The 22,445-nt window shown below is 48.8% G+C and overlaps 1 protein-coding gene across 4 annotated transcripts in view; it reads right to left on the bottom strand.

The window, feature by feature from the left end:
• Window positions 1–1,187: 1,187 nt before the first annotated feature.
• Window positions 1,188–22,445, bottom strand: part of PHACTR4 (phosphatase and actin regulator 4) — a 49,926-nt gene continuing 28,668 nt past the window's right edge. For all 4 annotated transcript variants that reach the window (XM_057384749.1, XM_057384750.1, XM_057384752.1 and 1 more), the window contains 12 exons: window positions 14,547–14,723; window positions 14,055–14,135; window positions 11,056–11,220; window positions 10,549–10,908; window positions 6,779–7,358; window positions 6,248–6,465; window positions 5,651–5,795; window positions 5,005–5,060; window positions 4,017–4,078; window positions 3,116–3,253; window positions 2,152–2,228; window positions 1,188–1,570 (listed from right to left, as the gene is read on the bottom strand). In XM_057384749.1, coding sequence (XP_057240732.1) covers window positions 1,555–1,570; window positions 2,152–2,228; window positions 3,116–3,253; window positions 4,017–4,078; window positions 5,005–5,060; window positions 5,651–5,795; window positions 6,248–6,465; window positions 6,779–7,358; window positions 10,549–10,908; window positions 11,056–11,220; window positions 14,055–14,135; window positions 14,547–14,723 — 2,075 coding nt within the window. In that variant the 3' untranslated portion in view covers window positions 1,188–1,554. The remainder of the gene's footprint in view (window positions 1,571–2,151; window positions 2,229–3,115; window positions 3,254–4,016; window positions 4,079–5,004; window positions 5,061–5,650; window positions 5,796–6,247; window positions 6,466–6,778; window positions 7,359–10,548; window positions 10,909–11,055; window positions 11,221–14,054; window positions 14,136–14,546; window positions 14,724–22,445) is intronic.

The raw sequence follows: 22,445 nt of genomic DNA on the forward strand, positions 1-22,445 counted from the left end.
TTGGGGCATGCGCGCCAGGCCCGCGCCCGGAGAAAGGGGCGGTACCGAACTGTTCGGGCATGCGCGCCAGGCCCGCGCCCGGAGAAAGGGGCGGTGCCTGCAGCGCGTGCGCAGTTGGGGAAGGGCGGTTGGCGCACGCGCAGTGGGGAAGGCGCGCAAAGGCACCGCCTCAGAGACGGCGCCATCATGGCGGACTCGCCCCCCCCCCCTCAGGAGCCGCTGGTCCCGCCCCTGCTGAAATCAATTGATAAAACATGACCACACAAGCGCGGTTGCGTTGTTTTTTTAAAAAAAAATCTAAAATACTTTAATAATTAAAATCTGTTGCTGAGGAGACTGATATACAACGCAATGGCGGCTGTACAGGGGGAGCTGTAAGGGAAGAGCTCCCAGTGGACGCCAGACCATGGCCAGCATGTTGCCATACTGGTCTGTGAACACGACAAAGTTCTCTCCCTCCCTCACAACACTCCTCCCTACAAGTGGCATCTCACACATGCTTTAGTTTTGTGCATAATACAGCAGTGACCCCTACCAGATTTTATTTTTTTTTAACGCTGCATTTAGGAAGAATTCTTCACTCCGAAGAGGAAATACCATCTTTTTAAGGTCACTTTTGAAACCTATTCTTCCCCTCCTTTCGACCCACACAGTGAAATTATCAAATTTCCAGTAGGTTTAGCTGTAAAAATGAGAAAAAGGCAAGCTTCAACCCCGGTTTGGGAGAGTAAAAAACATCTGTGAGAAAACCACAATAAAAAGGACTGACTACTCTCACGGTTTCCCCAAATTAAAAAGTTTTTAAAAGGCAAGTCATTTTTCCTGGCTTTGTAATTTGTTAATCAAGCCTAGATATTTCAAGATCTGTTATTTAGATTACAGCAAGTGTTGGGGAGTGCAGAGCGAATGCTTTATACATCTGTTGGGTTTTTTCTTTTTTTTTTTTTTTTTTTTTTTTTTTTTTTTTTTAAAACGATGCAGCTTGTGTTGATTTCTATACAATTCCCTTCCAAGACAGCAAACTGTTGGTCAGTAGTGATTCAGCGCATTAAGGACATGACAGAAACAAGCAACCTCCAAAAAAATTATGAGTCCAATGTCAGTTGACTGCCAGGGTTCTCTGTACACAGCTAATATACACACACGTGCTTTTGAGCACATGCTCTCCTCAGCTTCCCAACACCAGAGCTGCCTTTTTTTTTTTTCTCCCTTCCTGATGGAAAGGAGGAAATGAGGAATTGCAGCCCCAAGACAAGTCTGTACAGCTGGGGAAGAGAAGGGTTGTTCCCCGGGGCACTGTCCTCTGGCAGAGTCGTATTGCTGAGCCACACGAGGTATAGTGTCAGTTCCAGCCTGATGGCACAAGAGATGTGTTTGTTCCAGTGAAATGCTACATTCAGACAGGATTCCCCTTCCCTGGCCAAAAGCCCTTTTCTGGATATGTTTGGAAGGCAAATCATCAAAGAGCTGAGGTTCCACCCTCGCTGTATTGCCTCGGAAAAGGATGTAGAGAACTTCCAGCCCTCCTGGGTTTCTTGCTCCCTCCTTGGAAGATTACGGTCGATGGTACCTGAAAGCCAAGTGAAAAATCCAAGTGTCATCCTCGGAACTCAGGTTAAATCATTACTTGGGCACTACAGATGGCCAAAGAGAGTAAATTGAATAATCTCAGAACTCTCAGCCCTCGGGGAGGCTCTTATCATCAAACAATTTCASCACCTGTGCTCTGCACTCAACTTTGCCACACAGAGCTGGAAGAATCACTTGGGCCAGGATCCAGAGGTGACTACACAGATAACATACAATGCAACTCATCTAGTCCTGTGTTTTGTGGCTGTGGCTGCACATCTCTAGCCCCAGAAAAGCTCACTCCAGCTGCAGCTTCACCCTCGTTTCAGATACACCTCAAACCAGCCATTGGTCACTCTGAGTTTCCAGGATAGAAGCCCCAGTTTAAGAAAAAATAATGCACTTTGTGCCTGCTATTGCTCCAGTGACATCCCACAACTGAGACAGAAAGGGACATTCAATCTCCAGCTGCCACTCAGATAATTTTTCTAAGGTTTTAGTGTTTTGTCCCTAAGTTCTGTCCTTGCAGCACAGCTCTGACAGCTCCAACAAGATTGAAACTCTGGAGAAACACCTTCTCACCTGGTGAACTGCTTGCTCTCCTCATGCACTTCCATTTCACAGCTCTTAAATTCATTCAGCTCCTTCCTGATGGCCGCCTGCACAGAGAGGGAGATTCTTTTGCAAAGGGCTCAGATTACAGCAGCCACRCCAGTTTTCACAGTCCATTAACACCAAGCTGAATTTAATCTGCCCCTCCATGATAGGTAGGCAGTCCCCACAGGTGGCCAGGGAGGACAAGGACAGATGGTTCCCTGCCAGCTTCCTGAGCCTGCAGAGAACTGCATTGCTATGACCCACACCCAGCATCTTTGGTGTGTCCAGAAAAGGGAACGGGGCTGGGGAGGGGTCTGGAGCACCAGGAACAGCTGAGCGAGGTGGGGAGGCTCAGCCTGAAGAAAAGGAGGTTCGGGGAGGACCTTCTCGTGCTCTACAGCTCCCTGACAGGAGCTGAGACAGATGAGGGTCATTCGCTTCTCCCAGGTACTTTGTGACAGGACAAGGGTAAACAGCCTCAGGTTGAGCAAAAGTTATTAGACGAGCTCTAAGGAAAAATTTCTTCATGRGAAGGGCTGTGGTAGAATCACCATCCCTGGAAGTGTTAAAAAAATGTGCAGATGTTCATAACTCCTGGGGACATGGTTTAGTGGTGAACATGGTGGTGCAGTTGGACCCCATGATCTTGAAGGGCTTTTTCAACCTCAACGACACCATGATTCTATGATCCTTACACCACTCAGAAGCTGAGGCAGAAGCCATGCTGGCCTTCAGACTGTGCCCACCTGGGCTCCACCTTGCCATGGGGCAGCAAGGAGCAGAGCTGGGACAGCGCATGCAGGTGAAGGGACACTGGGGCGGGTAGCAGAGGGAAATAGGAAGAGGTGAAGTCAGAGGAACAGAGCAAGTCTCCTTGGGCTCACACCCTTTTGCATGGGACACCCTAGTCTGGCTCCCCTTCCCATCGGGGCAGGACACTCTTGGTTACCTTGTCAGCTGGTGTCAGCTTTGTCCATGGCTTATCTGCTCGCCTGTCGTAGTCTTGAGCGTCTGTTACTTCCACATACTCATTAAACCTCAGGATCTTCCTGGCCTGCAGTTCTGCTACCGTAGGCCTTTGGCTAAGCTGAGCACCACCAGAAACAAAGGAGGTTAGTCTGAGCCTTGTCCACAAAGTAAGTCAGGACTAAGCACTGCAAGCACAACTAAAACTAGTTCCCTCACTGGGCCTGAACCATAGACACCAACAGATCCTGCTCACAGCCTGCAAGGGAACAGGTAAACCTCTTACAGAATGGATACTCCTATTTGGATCACAAGGCCAGGCTAGGGCAGAACCAAGGCCACACTGTCACGGAGAAGGACACTGAGGGGCTTGGAAACAGTCACTACAAGGGTGAGCCCTGCATGACATCACTAAACCCAGCTTCAGCAACACTCCCACAGGCCCTGGGGAAGCTTTTCTCAGCCATGAGGAGCAATCACAAGTAACTTGGATGTAACAGCTAAAAGCAGCTGTTACTCTGCTCAGCTCCCATATTACTGTTACTTAGAAATGGATTGTAGGGAGCTTGGTGTGAAATTGTAGCTGCTGAAGAACAGTGTTAAAGCAGCCAGGCCAGCAAGCCTTTCAATGGTCAGGTGCCAGATTTAGTTCTCATCTTGCTCATTACACTAGCTGCCAGCTCAGATCCGTCACTGACAAATATGGCCCTGGTGCCAATGGCTCACTGTGGGTGACATTCCAAAGTCACTGTAGTCCGAGGGCACTGGGGACACTTACACAAAAGCCCCATGACTTCCCCCACAGCATGGTACCTAGGAGATGCTCATAGCCATTGTGCCTGGCAGCCTTGCCAGGTGGCTGCCACCACAGGAGCCAGCAGTACCTTTCTGGTGAGCCGGCGCTTGATCTCGCGCTTCTCAGCTTGACGGTCGGCTTCATTTTTTGCTGCCAAGGGGGAAAAAAATACATTTTTCATGTAAGCATCAGGCTTTCAAAAGTGCTTTCTAGGCTTGAAAAAAGGGAGAGTATTGAGCTGGATCAGATTATCTACAGACCTGAAGGCTTAGGACAGGAAGAGAGCACAGTACAACTCAATACCCCTTGTCACCTCCTAAACAGGGGAAATATGCCCCTTACACAGCACCAGTAAGTCATTCTCATGTCAAAGATTAATGGCCATGTCACCAAAATACATGCAAGCTACTGTGCAGCTCACTTCTTTGCAAAGCTATTATAGTTTAATAGAAAAGAACTGCACAGATAAATATTTTAAATGGAAACTTCCTCAACTGATATTCCCATTTCCTCAAGATGTTTATTTAAAACTTTTGCAGAACAAGATATGGCCAAGAAAAAAACTCCTGACTTTGTGATGCACTGCTGCTTWTGACATCATGCAAGGCAATGATGTAATGTCTGGACCACAAATAAAAGTATAGCCCAAACAAAAACACCTTTAACAGTCCTTGCTGTGTAACACCAGAGTCTGAACCAGCCCACACACTCTTCCCTGAGGTGGCAGGCATGGGACAGCTGTTCTGTCCATGATCACATGACCCCAGAATGGGTTTGGTTGGAAGAGACCTCAAAGATGACCTTGTTCTACCTCCTGCCATGGGCAGGGACACCTTCCACTACACCAGTTTGCTCCAAGCCCTGTCCAATCTGGACTTGGACACGTCCAGGGATGGGGCAGCCACATGTCCTCTGGGCAACCTGTGCCAAGGACCTCCCCACCCTAACAGGGAAGAATTTGTTCCTAACATTTAATCTAAATCTCTTCCAATTTAAAACCATCCCCACCTGATAAATTAAGATGCTAAAGGTGAACTTATGGTATTTCTCAGGACCACCAGAAAAGTGCTACTCACGCTGAAGAATGTTCCTCTGCTCCAGTTCTTCCGCAGTTGGTCTCTGACTCAGTCGCCTGAAGAAAAGTGTGACAAGTGCAGACTGTTTTATCATCAGCAGTAGATGAAGGATAAAACTGCCTGATTTCAGTGCACTGCACAGCCTCCTCCACACTTCTCACTCACCACTGAGGATCACTGCTGCCCTGTTTTATACTCTGCTCTGCTCAAACAGCTGCTYGGCCACCGGCACAGCTTTGGGAAGGACTATAGGCTCTCCAGTTCAAAAGCAGCTTTTACAGACAGCAGAGCCTGGACTGTCACCAGCCCCAGCTTCATCCGCCACCAGCACCCATCTTGCATCCATCCACACCTTTCTACACCCCCTGTATTTTACATGTCTGTAATCCTCAAGATTTTCCCCTCCCAGTCCATTCAACCTCTGAAACAGGGGCCTGTCAGGGGACTATTGTTCCATGAGGAACTCCCAACTTTTCTAACTGAAGAGAACCAGCTACACTCAACCTTGCAGCCCTGCTCCAGCTGCTGTGCCCAAACACCCACCCTACTCCAGCACAAGCTGCTTGGACAAGGCACCAACTTTGTCCAATCCCACCCCRCCCACACTGTGCCAGCAGCTCACACTGAACATCATCATTTTCTATACCTGATCAGCGTTGTCCCAATCTGCTGACGGATTTCATTCCACTCCTCCTTGCTCTTCCGAGGGAAGATGATCTCCTGTGGCATAGCTGCGTTCCCCAGCTTTATAGCAAGCGTATCTTTCCTCTTCACTTTGTTGGCCAGCGTGCCTGGTGGGAGAAGAGCAATGGGATGCAGCTCAARGCTGCTGAGCCTGAGCACAACAACCCCAGCCCTGTGCCCCTGGCAGTTGTGCTCTCCCTGAGGGAGAGCTGTCCTCTCTCCTTGCTCTTCCCAAGCTCTGCACTACACAGCAGCAGCAGCCAGCACTCCTGTGTGATACCACATGCTCACCTAATGCTGTCCTACCTGAGGGGCTGGGACAGCACAGGCTGCCACAGGAGCCATCTGCAACTGAAGGGGTGCACTCATCAGGTGAGTGCACAGGCTTGGCTGCAGAATCTTGGAAAAAGCGAGGCAGAGGACATGTGCTACATCATGCAACCAAGAACCAGCTGCTTTGAAATGCTGTGGGAACCAGCTCTTTGATCCTGATCTCAGTGCAACCAGGCACAAGTTCAGCAGAGCAATAAAASAGCCAGCTGCAATGTCAAAGCCTTACTGTTATGGCTTTCATCTTCTTCCTCATCATCTTTATACAGGATGGGCCCCTCCGAGTCAGAGTCACTCATCCCTTCATCTCCTTCCTGCTCCTCTGGGAGGACCTGGGGTACCAGTTTGGGGATGACTGTGACAGATGGCACATCTCCAATATACACACGAGGACCTGAATTCTGCTCCTCTTCCTGGTCATCTTCTTCCTCTTCCTCATCATCTGGACTAAAGAGAAGCACACTGTTACAGCCCTGAACACATGGCACAGGTCCTGGTGCAGTTAAAGACAGCCCAGGACTGGATTCCTGGCATCAGCCTGTGTTTGTAGTCTGGAACCCATTTTCCTTAGTGAGCAATAAAATCCCCAAACCAGGGGTAATTTCATGGGGAAGATGCTCTGGCTCTTGAGCCGCTGAAACGCAGATTTGGCCAACGGGAAAATGGTTTCAGCAGAAACATAAACCCTGCCAAGAGYTATCCCCACCATCACAGCATTGCAGGAGCTTGGAGAGCCAGTAAACATACAAGAGATACTCACACTTTTAGCATCTCAATGGTGACAGGCAGGGACCTCGTCCTGCCCAGGGTGCCATTGTCTTCTCCAAAGGCATCGTCCTCAAAGAGCAGCGAGTGAGCCCTGTGGGACCCCTCAGGAGGCGGAGTGACAGGCAGAGGGCTGGCCAAAGCCTGCTGGATACGAATGTGCAGAGGGATTTGGGGAAGGCGAGGCAGCGCGTGGGGTTCACCAAACCCTTGCTCTGCTGTCCTCTTCAACACTTCCATGGACCTGAAATCTTCAGGAGGAGGAGTCGGAGTCTCTTTGGGCAGGTCCAGGGAGCGCAGGGGGTCCGGGATAGGGGTGGAAGTGGGCAGAGCCACGCGTGGAGGTTCAGGGGGTACATGGGTGGGCAGCGGTGGCGAGGGGGGGGGTGGTGGATAAGCTGTGCTCACATGCAGCGGGATCGGTGCGGGTCGACTCGCTGTCACTGTCCTGTCATTTGGGAGCTTGGAGGTGACAATCTCTGATGTGTTATTAGGCAGGAGGCCTCTCTTTGGGGGGAGAGGAGGAGAAGGCTTGGACAAGGCTGTACCACTGGTCATTACTTGGGAAAGTTCAGCTGAAAATAAAAACCACAAAAGCCACAATGTTTCACAGGGCATTTTCCAGATATCCTTCACCAGTGTGGAAAAAGCACAGCAACACACTCAGAGCTTTCAACTAAACAGTCACTGCTGCTTTTTACTGGAATGTCATACCAGAAATAGCCAGGTTGCAAGGCTCTAGCTTGTCCTTCCTGCAGCAAAGGTAAGACTTGGGAGAACAGCAAAAAACAAGCAGGCTGACACAGGTTTGTGCTTCCTGTTGTTTCAGAGGAAGAGGAATGGCACCAGACCCTGAATGATAGCACACGAGCTTGCCCACGAGTGCAGYTATGTGGGCACTTTAATGGCTGCATTTACAGCATAAGAGGAATCCAAGACATCCAGGGCACCCCAGACTCCAGTTGTGTCAATGGCTATCCTGCACATTAAAGAACTTCTTGGGGAGTCTCAAAAAGTCTTAAAGTCTTACTTTCTGCTGTGAGGCAAATGTAAGCATAGCTGCAGGCAGCTTTGTGCTCCCCCCACTTCTGTTCATCCATCAGACCCAGCCTGAGAACACCCTGCTGCCAGCAACTCCTCAGGATGAGGTTCCTCTGAACGCTGTTCCTTAAGCCCCATATAACTCATCTGCGACTACAAAATAACTAGAAAAACTTCCACAAATACCTGAAAGCCTTGAGTATAAGTATCTGCTGTTTGATGTAGGAGAGAGGAACAAATGGAGTAATGAAAAATGCCTGCAGTGGGCAGTCAGAGGATCCTCAGATCCCCCTCTGTACCTAAGTAAATTGCACAAGTAAAGATTGCTCTTCCTTTAGGAGCTGGCMGCTTTTAACATCCATGTATCCATGGCTTCTGGGCTTGTAGAGGCTTTGCCTGAAGCAGCTGAGATTTTGCTGAGATTTTCCTGGAATGGGTGACAGTGACGCATGGGTGTCCCCAGAAGGGAGCTGGGGGAATCCATGGTGCAGACACCACGAGAGGGTGCTGCAAGCAGGAGAGTTTCCCAAGACAAGGCCACWTAATTAGAGAGAGGTGGGCACGTTTTTGGGATGTTTAGCATTTTCAGACTTTCCCCTTACAGATTAAGGGTCAGATTGTGCAAAACATAGAGTGCCCTCAGCTTCTGCCCAAGGGASTCCGGTGTCTCCTGAGGACTGCTCCAAGCTTGGCAGGACCAGGCTTGAGGCACCTCTGGCTAAGAGCAGAATTTCAAGGGGAGTGAGGAGTTGGCAGAAGGAAGAAAGGGCCTTGGTGATGTTTGAAACAGCCTCCTGAGCCAACCCATTGCCTCCAGTGCCACAGACCAATGCAGAGGCTGGCACAGTCCCTTGTGGCAGGCAGACCTGGTGCTCCTGCACACGCTGTGCTGCCTGTGGCTCCTGAAACCTGCTGGACACACCAAGCCCTGGGAAAGCAGATAAGCACCCTGTTCCCTGCTTGTTTGTTCAAGCTGATGCTGATTAAATTCCCACTCCTCAAGTGTTCCTTGAGATTTATTTTCAGCTGCTGTCTGAGACACCAGAACTGCCCCATGTCTTGGGGAGGGACAAAGGGGTGCCCTGCACAGTAACACCCTCCCATACCTCGGGCTATAACAGTGGCCCAAAAGGACACCTCTGCAGTCAGAGCAGGCACCAAAGAGCCATGGAGAGATCACAAGGCCCATTCCACTTCCCTGCTGTTCATCCACAGCAACAACACAAGGCTCACATAGCAACACCGCAGGTCCAGCCCCATCTCGCTGGACCAGAGACCTGTGGAGCCTCCTCTACATCCATCTACATTATCCAGGAGACAAAAGAGAACTAACTGCCTGTTCTCTCCTCCCCTGCACACCCCACAGGTGCTCCCAGCCCAGCCCATCCTGTTGGGAAGAGGCAGGATGGCTCCAAACAGATGTTGGATACATTGCTGTTCCCAGCCACATTTTTTGTTCCACATGTACCTCCTGAAATTAGCACTGGGGCATTTCAAATGCCACCTATAGTGTGTGCAAGCAGCTTACAGAAAACAAGAAGGTATTTCTCAGAGTGCTCAAGCCTGGTCAGGCTAATCAAGCTAGTCTGACACATGGGGATTGTTGACACTGTACCAAGGTCACTTGCAAAACCTGACAGAGCAAGGTGAGCCCCAAGAAGAGCAGAGCAATCCGTCCACACTGAAAGCAGAGGCCCAGGCTACTTCAGATGGCAACCTGCATACCCAGCACTGCCTCTCAAACCACACCTGGGTAACGCCTCCAGTTTCTGTGATAACAGTGCAGACCTGTCAGACTGAGCTTCCAGGAGCCTCCCTCCTGATCTGTGCTAACCTCTGCTAATCCTGTCCAAAGATTAGGTGGCTGTGAAAGAATTGCCTGAAATGCCAACAGGCCATCACTGCATGGAAGTCATCCTAGCTCTCAATGGTGCATCTTTAAAATCCCCAGAACTCTCACAGAGCACAGAGACTAAATCAGCTCTAAGAAACTCTCACCAAATCTTCTGCTTAGAAAAGTTAGAGATAAAATAATTTAATTCTCTACGTGGGAAGATTCAGTTCCAATTACAGTTGAGCTGATTTATCCATGGGACAAGACGTAAGGACGAGGCTCAAATGTCAGTAGCCCAGCCACAGATCTTAGARGAGGTGCCTGAGTATAACCAGGGAAGTCTGAATTAGCCCTGCCAGCTCTTGGTCTCTGCACCAAGTGGAAACCACACAGCCTGGCAGTGAAGCCATGACAGACATAGTTTGGTGTCATGTGCACTTTTGGGGTTTGTTTGCTGGTTTTGGTTTTTTGTTTTCTCCCCAAGAGCAGCTGAAAGAAGGAATTGCCACTAACCACAGTCTCACAGAGCAAAATCTCATCTACCATTTCCCAATCCCAGCTGAATCCCAGTCCACAGTGAAGTGTCAACATTCAGAAACTGCTTTAAGAGTTGACAAAAAACAAGAAGGCAGGGATTCCTTCCTGCAGGTAGCTGTTGGGAACAGATTGGACAGCTCATGGCAGAAGATTCAAGTAAGTACACTGTTCCAAGCACACATGTGTCCTGGCTAAACACTGGCAGATCTGAGTCCAAACTGGACTGTTTTCAGAAAAGATGATCAGACATTCAAGATACAACTAAAAACCTTCCCTTGTGAAGGGAAGAGAGTCTTGGAACAGTGGCTCCAGAACTTCTCAGGGCTCAAAAGCCAGTTTATGGGGTCACTTACCTATCAGTGAGTTGCTGTTTCTGTTGACAGGTTTGGGAGGAGGGACGGGAGGCTGTTTGGCAGGAGCTGTGCTGGTTGCACTGGTGGAAGCAGTAGTGTTGGCACTGGCAGGAGCAGGGAGCAGAGTCCTAGGGGCTGGGGAAGGGGCAGCTGTGGAACTGACTGTCTTTGTTGCAGTGGGGGCTGTGCTGAAGGGGGCAGTTCTTGCAGTACTGCTGGCAGGCGTTGGATCCTTTGCCTGCACTTCGTTTGCTTCCTGGGAAGTGGAGGGAAGTCTTTTTGGAGGAAGTAGAGGTTGTCTGGGAACATGTGGCTCCTGAGGTGGTTCCAGTTCTGGTCCAGGGTGGCTGCTGGAGGAGCCTGCAAAGGGAAGCAGCTCAGTTTAAGGCACCAGAGGGCCTAGCGAGGGTGGGAMGGCCTAGCAAGGGTGGGAAGGGTCAGATGAGAATTCAAAACTGGTTCTAGGAGAATGTGAAGCCCTGATTTTGCACACATCTGGTTTCTTACCCTGCCTCTTCTTTGGTTCCTCTATTGGGACAGGCTTCCTAAGGCTGGATGGCTTTGTGGCCTCTTCCTCCTGGCTGGGTGGGTTACAGACCCCAGGGCCCCCAATGGGAATGGTGTGGCCATTCTTCAGTGCAGGAAGGTTCAGCTTCTCTGGCTCTTCACCATCTGTAAGGGGACGGGAGGAGAGGGAAGCAAAGAGAAAACACTCAGAAGGCAGGAGAGAGCAGAGGTGGCTGATCTGACTGGACCACCATGGAGCCCCACCAGCTTCTCGGTGGCTTCTGAAACAGGCGGTTTTCACTCACCTTCTGCACAGGAGAGCACAACAACCCAATGAGCTGGAGCTGAAAGCCCTTGATTTCTTTATCAACRAGTAAATCACACAGCACTGTATGCCATCAAGGGTTTTTCTTCTCCCTGTTCTGCCTTCACCCTGTGTTTCAGATTAGTGTGCCCAGTGTTGTGCTGCAGCACAAGTCGTAACTGAAGACACAAACCTCCAGYAGCTTTTGTACCCACCCTCCATCAAGGAGTAGTCACCAATTCCCTGCTGCAATGCAGATTCCAACATGAGCCAGGTCATCTACTGCATGTGCAATAATAAACTTTGATAAAGTCTTCAAATTAGTGCAAGCACCTCTGTTTTCCTTCAACCCTGAATTTGGCACAAAAATCACTGCTCAACCCAAAACATCAACAAGGCAGATTTCGTCACTTTACATCTGATTAAACCAAAGGTTATGACACAGCTCTAGAATTTRATGTAGCTCACCTTGACTATTTCTGCTTTTACAGCTTCTAGCATGGAGTTCCCCAGTTTTAGAAGCAAGACCTCCTTTTGGAAAAAAAACCCATCCAATCCAACTCATGTTTTTGAGAGTCCTTATACTCCTAAAGCCCACGAGGAAATACTCCACCAAAYTGCAATTGCCCTGACAGGACAAGTTTTTGACAGTATTACTCTGAAAAACAGACTTGGCATCCACTTCTAAGGGGARGGAAATTACCCATTTTGACTGATTTTCCACTCAAGGAAACTAGAATAAATACATCACCCCTTGATTAAAACTCTTTATCGATTCAGTTTGTCACCTCTGCAGCAAGTGGAGTGTGTGGCACCTGGGCCCTCCACGTAATAGACCCCAGGACACTCTGCTGTTCTGACGTTTGATAATTTATTCCACTGCCCTCACCTCTCCTCTCCCTCCCAAATATTATCTCCCCTTCCCTAATCTGATGTCATTCAGAAGCTTCCCAGGATTTCTTTTCCACAAGAAACTGCCTCGGTTCCTGTGAGGACCTGGCAGGCGGTGCCGCTTCACTCCCTCACCGCCCTTCCCTGAAATGCAGGAAGCACAAACAGCAACAAGAGGGAGTTTCCTCCCAAGCCAGGGCTGAAACTCAAGGGATGAGCCACAGATTTTTATAGCAGCAACTGCCTCTGGTTATCCAAAGTTTTCAGCAAGGAAGACAGGAACAGTATGATCCAGCTTTCCTTACCACTCAACCTTGCCTGCCCTTATCTGGCAGGGAGGGCAGGTCCTGATGACCTCTCCCACCACCTCACTCAACTTCAGCTCCAGCAACCTCCTTCAAGGTCAAGAGAATCCAATGCCACTTTCTTTCCTTACTCTGAGCCCAGTAGCCTGAGCCTTTTGGAGCCCTGAGCCTGCTGACCCCCCACCCAAGAACAGCAAGGCCTAAGAACTCACCTAGGAAAATTAACTGACCTTGTACAAGCAGGTTTTAAAACTACAAACAAAKACACTAACCCACCCTCACATCTTACGACTGCCCAAGTGCCTTAAACTCACAGAGGGATTTAGATAGTGTGCCACTAATCTGCCCCTCCTGCCAACACCGACTGTTCCCTTACGCTTGGGTTTGCTCTTGTCCCAATTACACCCATCTGGTGTTTCTAAAACCAGAGCAGATGTCTCAAAGAAGGCAATTCCATCTCTTAGCCAGACTTCTGTTACACCTGTACAGTATGGAAGATCTCTGCCTTCTCTGCCCTTTCTAGTTGGGAGTTTGGTACCCGAAGTCTTTGATCTCTCTTCCAATTTCACCCTGTGACCTCCCACCCTTCTGTACCCCATGAACTCTGCAGTGCGGCACTGACACCCTTGGCATCAGTACAGGACAGCTACCACTAAGACTTGCTCTCAGTTTTGCTTTCAGTGGTTTGGTCTGAAAACCACTTTTTCACCTTCAGTTTTCCACTTTCTTAGAATAAAACTTGCRCTAGGCCAAGGCTGCCTCTGCAGTGTGTGTCTTGAGGTGCAGTTCCATGTTGCTCTAAGCCAAGGGTCACACTTCCACCCAGATGGAGGGCTGCTATCTCTCCACACCTTCCTGCCCCCTCCCTTGGGCTCACATCACAAATCCCAGCCCAGTCACTGATGGCGATCTGAGAACTTATTTTGGCAGCATCATCCCAACCTGGGGGACATCAAAGATGACAGAAAAGGGATAAGACTTCTTAGGCAGCAGGGAAAACCTTAATAAGCCAGCTGGTGACTATGACACCAGACCATGAAGCACCTCTTGGAAGAAAAGGCCCCTGCCCAGGCAGCTCAGAATTCATCCATTTCTAATTCTTCTCCCAACCTGAGCCCCAGGGGCAGCACCTCTCCCATTTGGAACAGTGGGAGATGGTGAGTGACAGTGTGACAGTGTGACAGCAGAGGTTGGCAGGACAGCCCAAGGGATCTGGAGCAGAACACAGAGAGGGACGGGATGGGAAGTGACCACAGCACAGCCCTCCCCTGCCTGCAGGAAAGTGTCCCAGACAGGCACTGCACTTCCTCAGCACCATTCTCCTCCCTGAGCAGGCTGCCTTCCTCCCAGATGGGAAAACAGACAAGAGAGAGCGTTTAAAAGGGTAAGACAGACAGGAATCACATTAGCAGAAAGCCCTTAAATTCATTTCCCAAGGCTGAGGTTTGGCCAGAGGAAGATCAGGTAAACAGACAGGAGAAGTTCGTTTGCAGACTCACCCTGCTCAGGCTCTTCCAACAGAACCCCTCTTTTTACCAGCTCCTCTCTTGGCTTTCGCATAGAAATCTTTCGTTCTAAAACTGATATTAAATTGAAAAAAAGCACTCAGAAAACAGGGCAAGCTCTAAGTTCAAGAAGATAACATTTTTATTTTAAAGAGATTCTCCAGAGGAAGTAAAAGGGCTTCATATTTCACTGGTTTTGAATGGATTAAGAGGAGAGAAGAGGAACTGCATGTTCAGACCTGCATTTCACATTGCACTGCTGATCATTCCTCCCCACAGCTGCTTGGGGAGCTTTCTTGAAAGAAAGGAATTTATTTGTCTGAAACTACAGTTCCATGGCAAGGTGTTTCTGGAGTGACTGCAGGTGCCAGCTCATCAGCAAAGTCCCATTTTAGTTCTTACATGTGTCAGCACTCRGGCTTGTGACAACAAGCCCTTCTCAGATGGATGGAGGAGAGGACACCCACCCAGCCCCTGTTACTTTACCTTCTGAAGTCTCCTTAAATTTGTCACTGCTTTTCTTTTTCCTCCACTTCCAYGGTTTGAAAATCTTGCCAAAGCTTGAGAACTTGCTTTTCCTCTTTGTAGGAGGTGTGGTGTCACCTGATTCCAAAACATCTACCCCCATGCTGGCGTCACCTGGGACATGATCCACCTCTTCGGCTGCACAGAAAAGAAGGAAGAGTATAATGAATTACTGCTTTGCTGCAGGTAACAGATCCCATCTGTCACCAACCCACCCGACACTGGGAAGTGCTGGCACACGTTCATGCAAAGCAGGAAGCAAGACTCTGTCTATGGCTCCATTGGATCCTCACATCAGCTTGGCGAGAACATAAACTGGGCAAATGGAAACCGGTAGGGGCCTTCCTGATCAGACAAAGATTACAGATTCCCAGAAGTGTTAAGGCTGGAAAAAGCCTCCAAGACTGTCAAATCCCATCTGTGACCAATCCCCACCTTGTCACCAGCCCRGAGAACTGAGTGCCATGTCCAATCGTTCCTTGGACATCTCAAGGGATGGAGACTCCACCACTGCCCTGGACAGCCTGTGCCARGGACTGACAACCCTTTCTATGAAGAAATTCCTCTTGATGTTGAACTGAATCGCCCCTGGCACAACCTGAGGCTGTTTTCTCCCTGTTCTGTTCCTTGTTCTGTGAGGGCAGAGCCCGATGCCCTCTGCCCCGGCTGCCCCCTCCTGTCAGGGAGCTGGAGAGTGAGAAGGTCCCACCTGAGCCTTCTCTTCTCCAGGCTGAGCACCCCCCAGCCACAGATTCATTMATTCTGGCGGTGTCACAGCTTTGCCCACCAAAACAAGCCGCTTGCCTACATTTTCTCATCCTCATTTGGAAGCAGCTGGATGTAAGTCATGACATGAACACAAACACCTTCCAGCCCACTGAGCTGACATTTATGATTGTCTGTACCCCGAAATTACTAGACCCATTCCAGCAATAGGATGTGCTAGATTCTCCCCTCTCTGAGTTTCCATCTATAAATAAGGGCAGCAAAGCTGGCCAAGAGCAACAACTCCACAGGAAAGCAACACAATACAGGCCTGTGCTCCACCTACTGCACTGAAGTCTCTGGAGAACAACACAAGAAGGACACGGAGGCGGGAAGGGACATACAAAAAAACCAAACCAAAACAAAAAACCCCACCCCCAACGCAAAGAAACCACTTTTGAAGCAGAACCAGAGTGCCAAACACCAATCTGGGTACTGTTGACCCTGCCTTGCCTGATGTTGCTGTTTTGGGGTATTTGATGGAACATAAGGGTGCACTTACAATGAGCAAAACCCAGCACTGTCTGCAAAAAAATAAATCAGTGCACACGAGCCAAGTGAAGCCAGCTGGTGCCCACTCCATGGCAGGATTTCCAGAGCCAGAATCCCTCAGCTTCATCACTAGAGACAAAAGCACACCAGAGCTCCATGGGAAAATTCCTATGGAGATGAGAGATGTCCCCCAGCCCCATCACACCCAGCAGTGGAGTGTCCTGGTGCAAACTGCACTCAGGTGTCTTCTTTTGGAGCCKCAAAGTCAGACACTGTGGAGCTTGGGAGCACAACAGACCTTTCAGCCAGTTTCAGACAAGCCTGTRTGATGTCCTGCAGAACAGGCAATGCCCCATAGGTAACAGGAAAGTTCAGCCAAGAATCCCATCTCCTGAGGCAAAGAGATTGGGAAAAGAATTATAGGGGAAATGTCCTTCACACATAGGACAAAGAGCTAATAATGTATCTTCTGTATCCTACAAACCTCCACTGAGGATCCCAGACATGAAAAAGCAGATTCCTGTCAAGACAAGGAAGAGCACATTCAGGACAGAGGGAAAAAAAACCCAAACACAAAAAAAAAGAGTTGTTTGATGCAGCTCTACCTGCAGGCTGCTTCCCAGCACGAGATCTCAGATCGCAGGAAGTGGGGAGCACAGGGAGCCACAGCCACAGCCCCTGACAGCCTCAGGGCTGAGGACAGGCTACCACGCAGGACAGACATGAGCACACATGGACTGGAAGATCACTGAAAAATGGGGAAGAGAAGAACAACAGAGGGAAACCAAGGAGTGTTTGAGCATCGTTTGGTTGTTGGTTGTACTTCTGTTTAAATCAGCCCCACAACAGAAAGTCCTTCATTCTAAACCAGTCAAAAGCTGATGCCAGACAACATTTATTTGAAAAAGCAAGATCAATTCAGCATCTGAGATGCTTTTAAATAAAACAACAACAACCCTGACTTCATAACAGGAAAGAAATTAGGATGGAAAATACCATACTCCATGTCAGCACTGATCTGTGATTTTCTGCAGGGAGAGAGGGAGGGTGGATGGAAGTGAGGAGAAAAAAAAAAAAAAAAGATATTTCAAGCTCCTAGAAACCCATAGGAACTGTCTGCATGTTTAGAGATTTAGACACTGAGCTTTCTTCAGAGACTAGATCACTAGGCCTGCATTTGTACATGCAATTTTAACGAGCAGTATTCACTGTGCTCAACAGAGCATTCCCAAACTTCACCAGGCAGGCACAAGCGCCTGCCAAGCACAGGCTGTAGACTGAATTYGAATCTCAAGTGTCATCAAAGGCATTTCCCTCATCTTTCCAAGGAGAACAGTGCTGAAGGCAGCAGTACACCAAGCATGCCTTCCATCTAYGCCTTCCCTGAGCTGCTCGGAGAAATGTCATTATGTGCTGCCTACCACCCAAGATTTTAGAGTGCTGTACTAAGCCAAGTAAATTATTAAAAGAAAACTCAACCATCAAATTCAGGAATTAATGAAGAGCGCTCAGCACACTGGGATATCTCCACTTCCAGTTAGAGAGAGAACATTCCCCTGCCATCGTCCCCTCCAAGCAGCCAGGGAGGAGCAGAGGACATGAAAGGATGAGCCAAAACTGCAGGACACACASGACACCCCCAAAACAAGAGCAGCTAAGAGCAGAGAAGGTGGGGAGAGTCCCCGTGTGACTTTACTCCAGGCAGAGTCTCTTCCAGCAGCTCCTGCATCCCAGGCACAGCTGTCAAAGCAAATACCATCCCAGGGTGGAGTTTCACTAGCAGAACTGCAGCTACGCAGGTGAACACAGAAGGTTTCACAAGACTTCACATCRAGAGCAAATCACTGGGTCCTGCTCTGCCTCGCTGCTCCCTCAGCAGTGTTACAGCTGCTCGTAGGCTCCTGCTGAGAGTCAGGTGTTGTCCAATACAGAAACACTTGGTTTTGTTGGTTTATRATCAGTTCCATGCCCAAAACCAGCCAGGCAAGAGAGAAAGACGGAACACAAAACTGTCCAAATAATTTCCACCACCCTTTTGCTCTGAGTAGAATAAAACTTGACATGTTACTAAACATTCCAAGACCATCCCAGCCCACTGGTCACACCTGATGCCAGGGAAGCAATTCCTTCCCTGATGCTCACTGGGATTTGTTCTGTCCTGCTGTGCAGATGACAGGAGAGCCTGTCCTAYCCTTCTCCAGCACTCTTCCCATCTCTAATTACCACACAGACAGAGACATTTAAAGCAGTCTGTTGTGAAGCAACATGACACTTAAGGGCTAATGAGCAAATGGATCAGCARCTGGAGGTGAGATGTACAGACCTGTATTCAAATAACCTTATTGTTCAGTGATTGTTCACATTAGATAGTGCTCACACTCCTCCACAATGGACCTGTCCTTCCATTCGCAGCCCATTTCCAGCTCAAATCCCCATGAAATGGTGTAGAGAGGACATTTCTTTGCTGTGAAGGAAGAGAATCCACCTTGCTAAGGCTGTGCCTCCTCCTGCTCTGGTACAAGGTACAGGGGGGTCCTTATGCTGCCTTGCAATGCAAGAGGGAAACCYTTCCTTAGCTGAATTGTACACTGGAAAGCTGGGAAGAAAGCCAGCAGTGCAGTGCTCAGGGAAGATACCAGGGCAAACAAAGAGGAACCAGACTTGGAGGGAAGGGTGGGAAGAGTCAAGAACCTGACACCTTCACCCAACACAGCTCTTGCCCAGCAGCAAGGCTGTGTCCAAGAGACCRGCCTCACCCTCACCACCGTGTCAGGCTGCAAAACTCATTTCAAACACATGGAAAAGGTTAAGTRAGATCACACAGGCCTGGGTGAAGTCAGAGGAGTCCTCATGAGAAGGCCAGGAGATTCCCAAACTGACCCCACACCAAAGCAGGGCCTTGTTTAACCCTTCTGAAAGCAGGAGCCCACGCTTTGAAGAAGCGTCCCTGGAGCTGGGAGAGACCCACAGAGCCCACCCTRACAGATGGATGCCGCGCTTAATGTTTCAATAGAGCCCTGGTTGAGGAAAAATCAGCAATAAAATATCTCCTGCAACTTCAACATGTTGCACAATGCTCCTGGGGGAGATGGCCTGGAACACTTGGAGCCCAGAATCCAGCTGGTCCAGGGACAGAGCGATGGCCCAGCTGCTTCCCAACCAGAGCATCCTGTCATTTCAGATCTGCTCTCCCAAACACTCAGGCTGCTCTGATCTCATTCTATCCAAACAAGCAGGTGAAATTGAGCTGTTTAAAATAGCAGATTTGTGTTAACCCAAAATGTTTAGACTGAAATAATCTAGGGAAATGTCACAAAATTGGCACAGTCTGGGCACATAAGAAGGCAGGAAGCTCCAGCAGTGCCAAGCAGCTCAGGATGCAATTCCCCATCAGTTTGCCTGGCCAGCTGGTCCTTCCAAACTCCCCTGCTGACACGTTTTTGCTCAATTCTTGCAGTTAAATTTCATGCAGAAAAAAGCTCTTTCCCCACTGGCATCTGAAGTTGAGTGACTCTGGTCATGCATTTTTTTCCCAAAATACAGAAACCATTTTGGTGGAAAGAGATAGAGACACATGATTGATTGGTCTCTCACACCCTCAGCAAGTGCTGTGGTGATGGGACCTGTTCCCAAAGGTCCTGCCAAGCTTGGGGCTGCCATTCCCATTAAACAGGGGGAAGYTTTCAGTGGGTCAAACTGGCAATGTCAGGATCCACGGGGTAAATGAAAAACCCCGTGCTTAGTTACACCACGGCCACACACACACGACACCCCAGCGRACAGCTCCCAACTGGCCCTCAGGAACCCTGTCTATAAATGTCACCGTTTAATGGTCACACCAGGGGCCAGGGAGGAAAACCCATCATGTGAGCGAGGAGAGTTTATCCCCATCTTCAGGGATCAAGCCCCAGAATACCCTTCTGTAGAGCCAAGCACTTCCAGCCTGGAAACAGGCACAGCAGGGACTTCAGGGACCAACAGGAATAACTAAAAAGCATTCCTTTCATTACGGATCATTTCTCATGTGGACGATACCTGCAACAGTTATACAGAATAGTGACACCTCTGATGCGGTGTGAAAGAATTAAACCCARCCTGCGTKCTAGTGCAAGGCATTTCAGAATTAATTCTAGTGAGTTTTTAAACTCTTTTAATTCAGGTCACACATGCTCAAAGTCACCCTAGCTATGGAGAAATTTTGTTTTTAAGCTAAAAATCACTTAAGATCCAAGATCCAAGTCTGAGACCCCAAAAAAACAAGACTGAAGGCTGTGAAGAAATCAAAGAACTGCATCTCAGATGATGACAATTCATAATATCTTGAATATACCTAGGAGAAAACTGATTTTCAGTGTTCCTGGGGAAAAAGGCACAATCCTTTAAGGATGAAGGGCCAGCGACCCCCAGGATAGGCTTGCAGAATGGAGCTGTTAGAAAAAGGCTGAGAACAAGCTGCTTTTCTTCCCCAAACATCTCTGCAGACATCCAAAGGCTGGTGGAGCAGTTTTACTCTAAGGTAAGCTGGGTCTCACCCTCCCTAAACTACAACACGCTCTTTGCCCAAGTCCTTTTCTGAGATGTAACATCTGGTMAATTCTACCTTCATTAAGAGCCATCCTCATGAGAAAACATTCCTATTTTGATGTGTAAACAGACTTTCATCATGAGCTTGGGCCAGATTCCTTCCAYCCACAAACCAGAGTTCACCCAGAACCCGATCCATCTCTTCTTGTACGAGTTACTATGGGATTCCCACAAATCCCAGGAGTTTCTGTTCATAAGGAGCCTGCGGGGCATTTCTGTCTTGGGGCAAAKGAGGTACTTCAGTGCCACAGCAGCAGCCCTGTTTAATCACCTTTATTTCCCTAAGGAACACACCTCCCTGGTGTGTGAAGTTCTGGCATCAAACAAGCCCAAGAGSTGCATTGGGAAGTTTTGCCGGGAATGTGGCTGCCTTTTCCACACCTCAGGTACCTGGAATACGTCAGTACCTACGGCTCCAGGGGAACCATGGCAGCTCCCAGCCAGCACCGAGGCACTGCCACCAACCTTCCTGCTGCCACCACCGAGTGGATGAACAGGCTGGAGAACAACACAGCTCCCTCTTATCCCACCCTGCTGCACCCAGCAGAGCAGTCAAGAATCTCAGAAGCTTCCAAGCACRCACCAACCACTCAAAAAACAAACACTTTTTTGAGGGAAATGCTGTCAAAAAGTATCCAATAAGCACCTTGGGTAAATGATTCTTAGCTTCCCTAAAGCAAGTTTAAAAACTCAGTGTGGTGTTTCCCTAAATAGCCCAGGAAAGACGTGAATCCTGACCCTCAAGGAATAAAAGATTGTGGTCACAAAACAGCCTCAAATAGTCCCAGCCTTCAGCTTCCCTGTGTTTTGTATGCTTCTAATTACCATAATCTTCACAGGACCCTCCTTAACAGCATCCTGCCACAGTTAATGCAAGAACCATCTCTTCAAGTTCCAGATTTAATCAGTAGGTACTGTGAGAGCTGCACCATGAAAAAAGACTTCAGAGAGCAAATGAACAGTTGAGGAAACACCAGGTTTGCTGGTCCCAGTCTCGAGAAAGCCCCATTACACTAAGCCCACTCCCCTAGAAATTGCCACTGCTCCTGGTGTGTTATGAGAAAGAGCCTAAGCCTGACCAAATTGGCTGCTAACAATGAATAAATCCAAGCAGGAGATGCTGGTAATCTCCACTTACAGTATGAAGACAACTAAAGTTTTACTTCTCCCTTCTACTCTCTCTATCATTTTATCTTAGGAACTCTTGAGCAAGACTGGAGTGCACTGGTAGTGGGGAAGAGAATCACTGGTTTCATCTGAGCCCTGGAAATATGCTTGATAGGGTCAAAGTAATAGAACTGGAAAATAATGAAAAGAATAATCTGTATCTGAGGGCACTCTTTGTGTGCCAATGTCAAGTATTTCTCTAAAAATTAGATAATTCCACTTTACAGATAATGTACAACTGAGCCCAGATAGCTGACAGCAAGTGGGAATGARAGAAAAGGCAACAGTGGGATGTGCTAAGTCTCCTCAGAGCCAGTGCCTCCCCAGCCCCAGTGGTGGGACTGGAGCAACACCGACCCACATGCAGCGCTTGCAAAGTGGGGCTGCTCCCAGGGCTTAAAACAGCTGTGTTTTCTCCAGACTTTACTGAGATACCTCACAGCAGAGGGGGAAAACAAGCAGAGAGATGATTGCCAAGCCCTTCTCCCCCCAAAACTGCTATAGCTGCCCCAAAAGCTGAGTGACACCACACACAAGGAGGCAATTCTTGGTGGCTTTGGTCCACGCTCGCTCTCAAGGCTGGCTCCTGCCCCACACACGGGTGAATTTTACTACTGTCCAATTGCTTGGCAAAGGTAGTATCCCTGAATCCATGCCAGCCAGAGACTACCCCTTAAAACAGCAGCTTGGAGCCTCTCTGAAGACCAGAGAACATGTTGCACAGCGATTGCATGTGACATAAGTAAGAGAAAGGAAGGAAATGCAGTTATTTCTTTGGTTTCTCTCCCCAGCAGGGCGCAAGTTACACAAGTCCCACATTCCACTCCTCCCAACTCCTCCGTTTCACCTGCA

This window comes from Malurus melanocephalus, unplaced genomic scaffold, assembly GCF_030028575.1.
Source record: "Malurus melanocephalus ecotype Western Australia unplaced genomic scaffold, MMel_1.1 scaffold_743, whole genome shotgun sequence".
NCBI lineage: Eukaryota > Metazoa > Chordata > Aves > Passeriformes > Maluridae > Malurus > Malurus melanocephalus.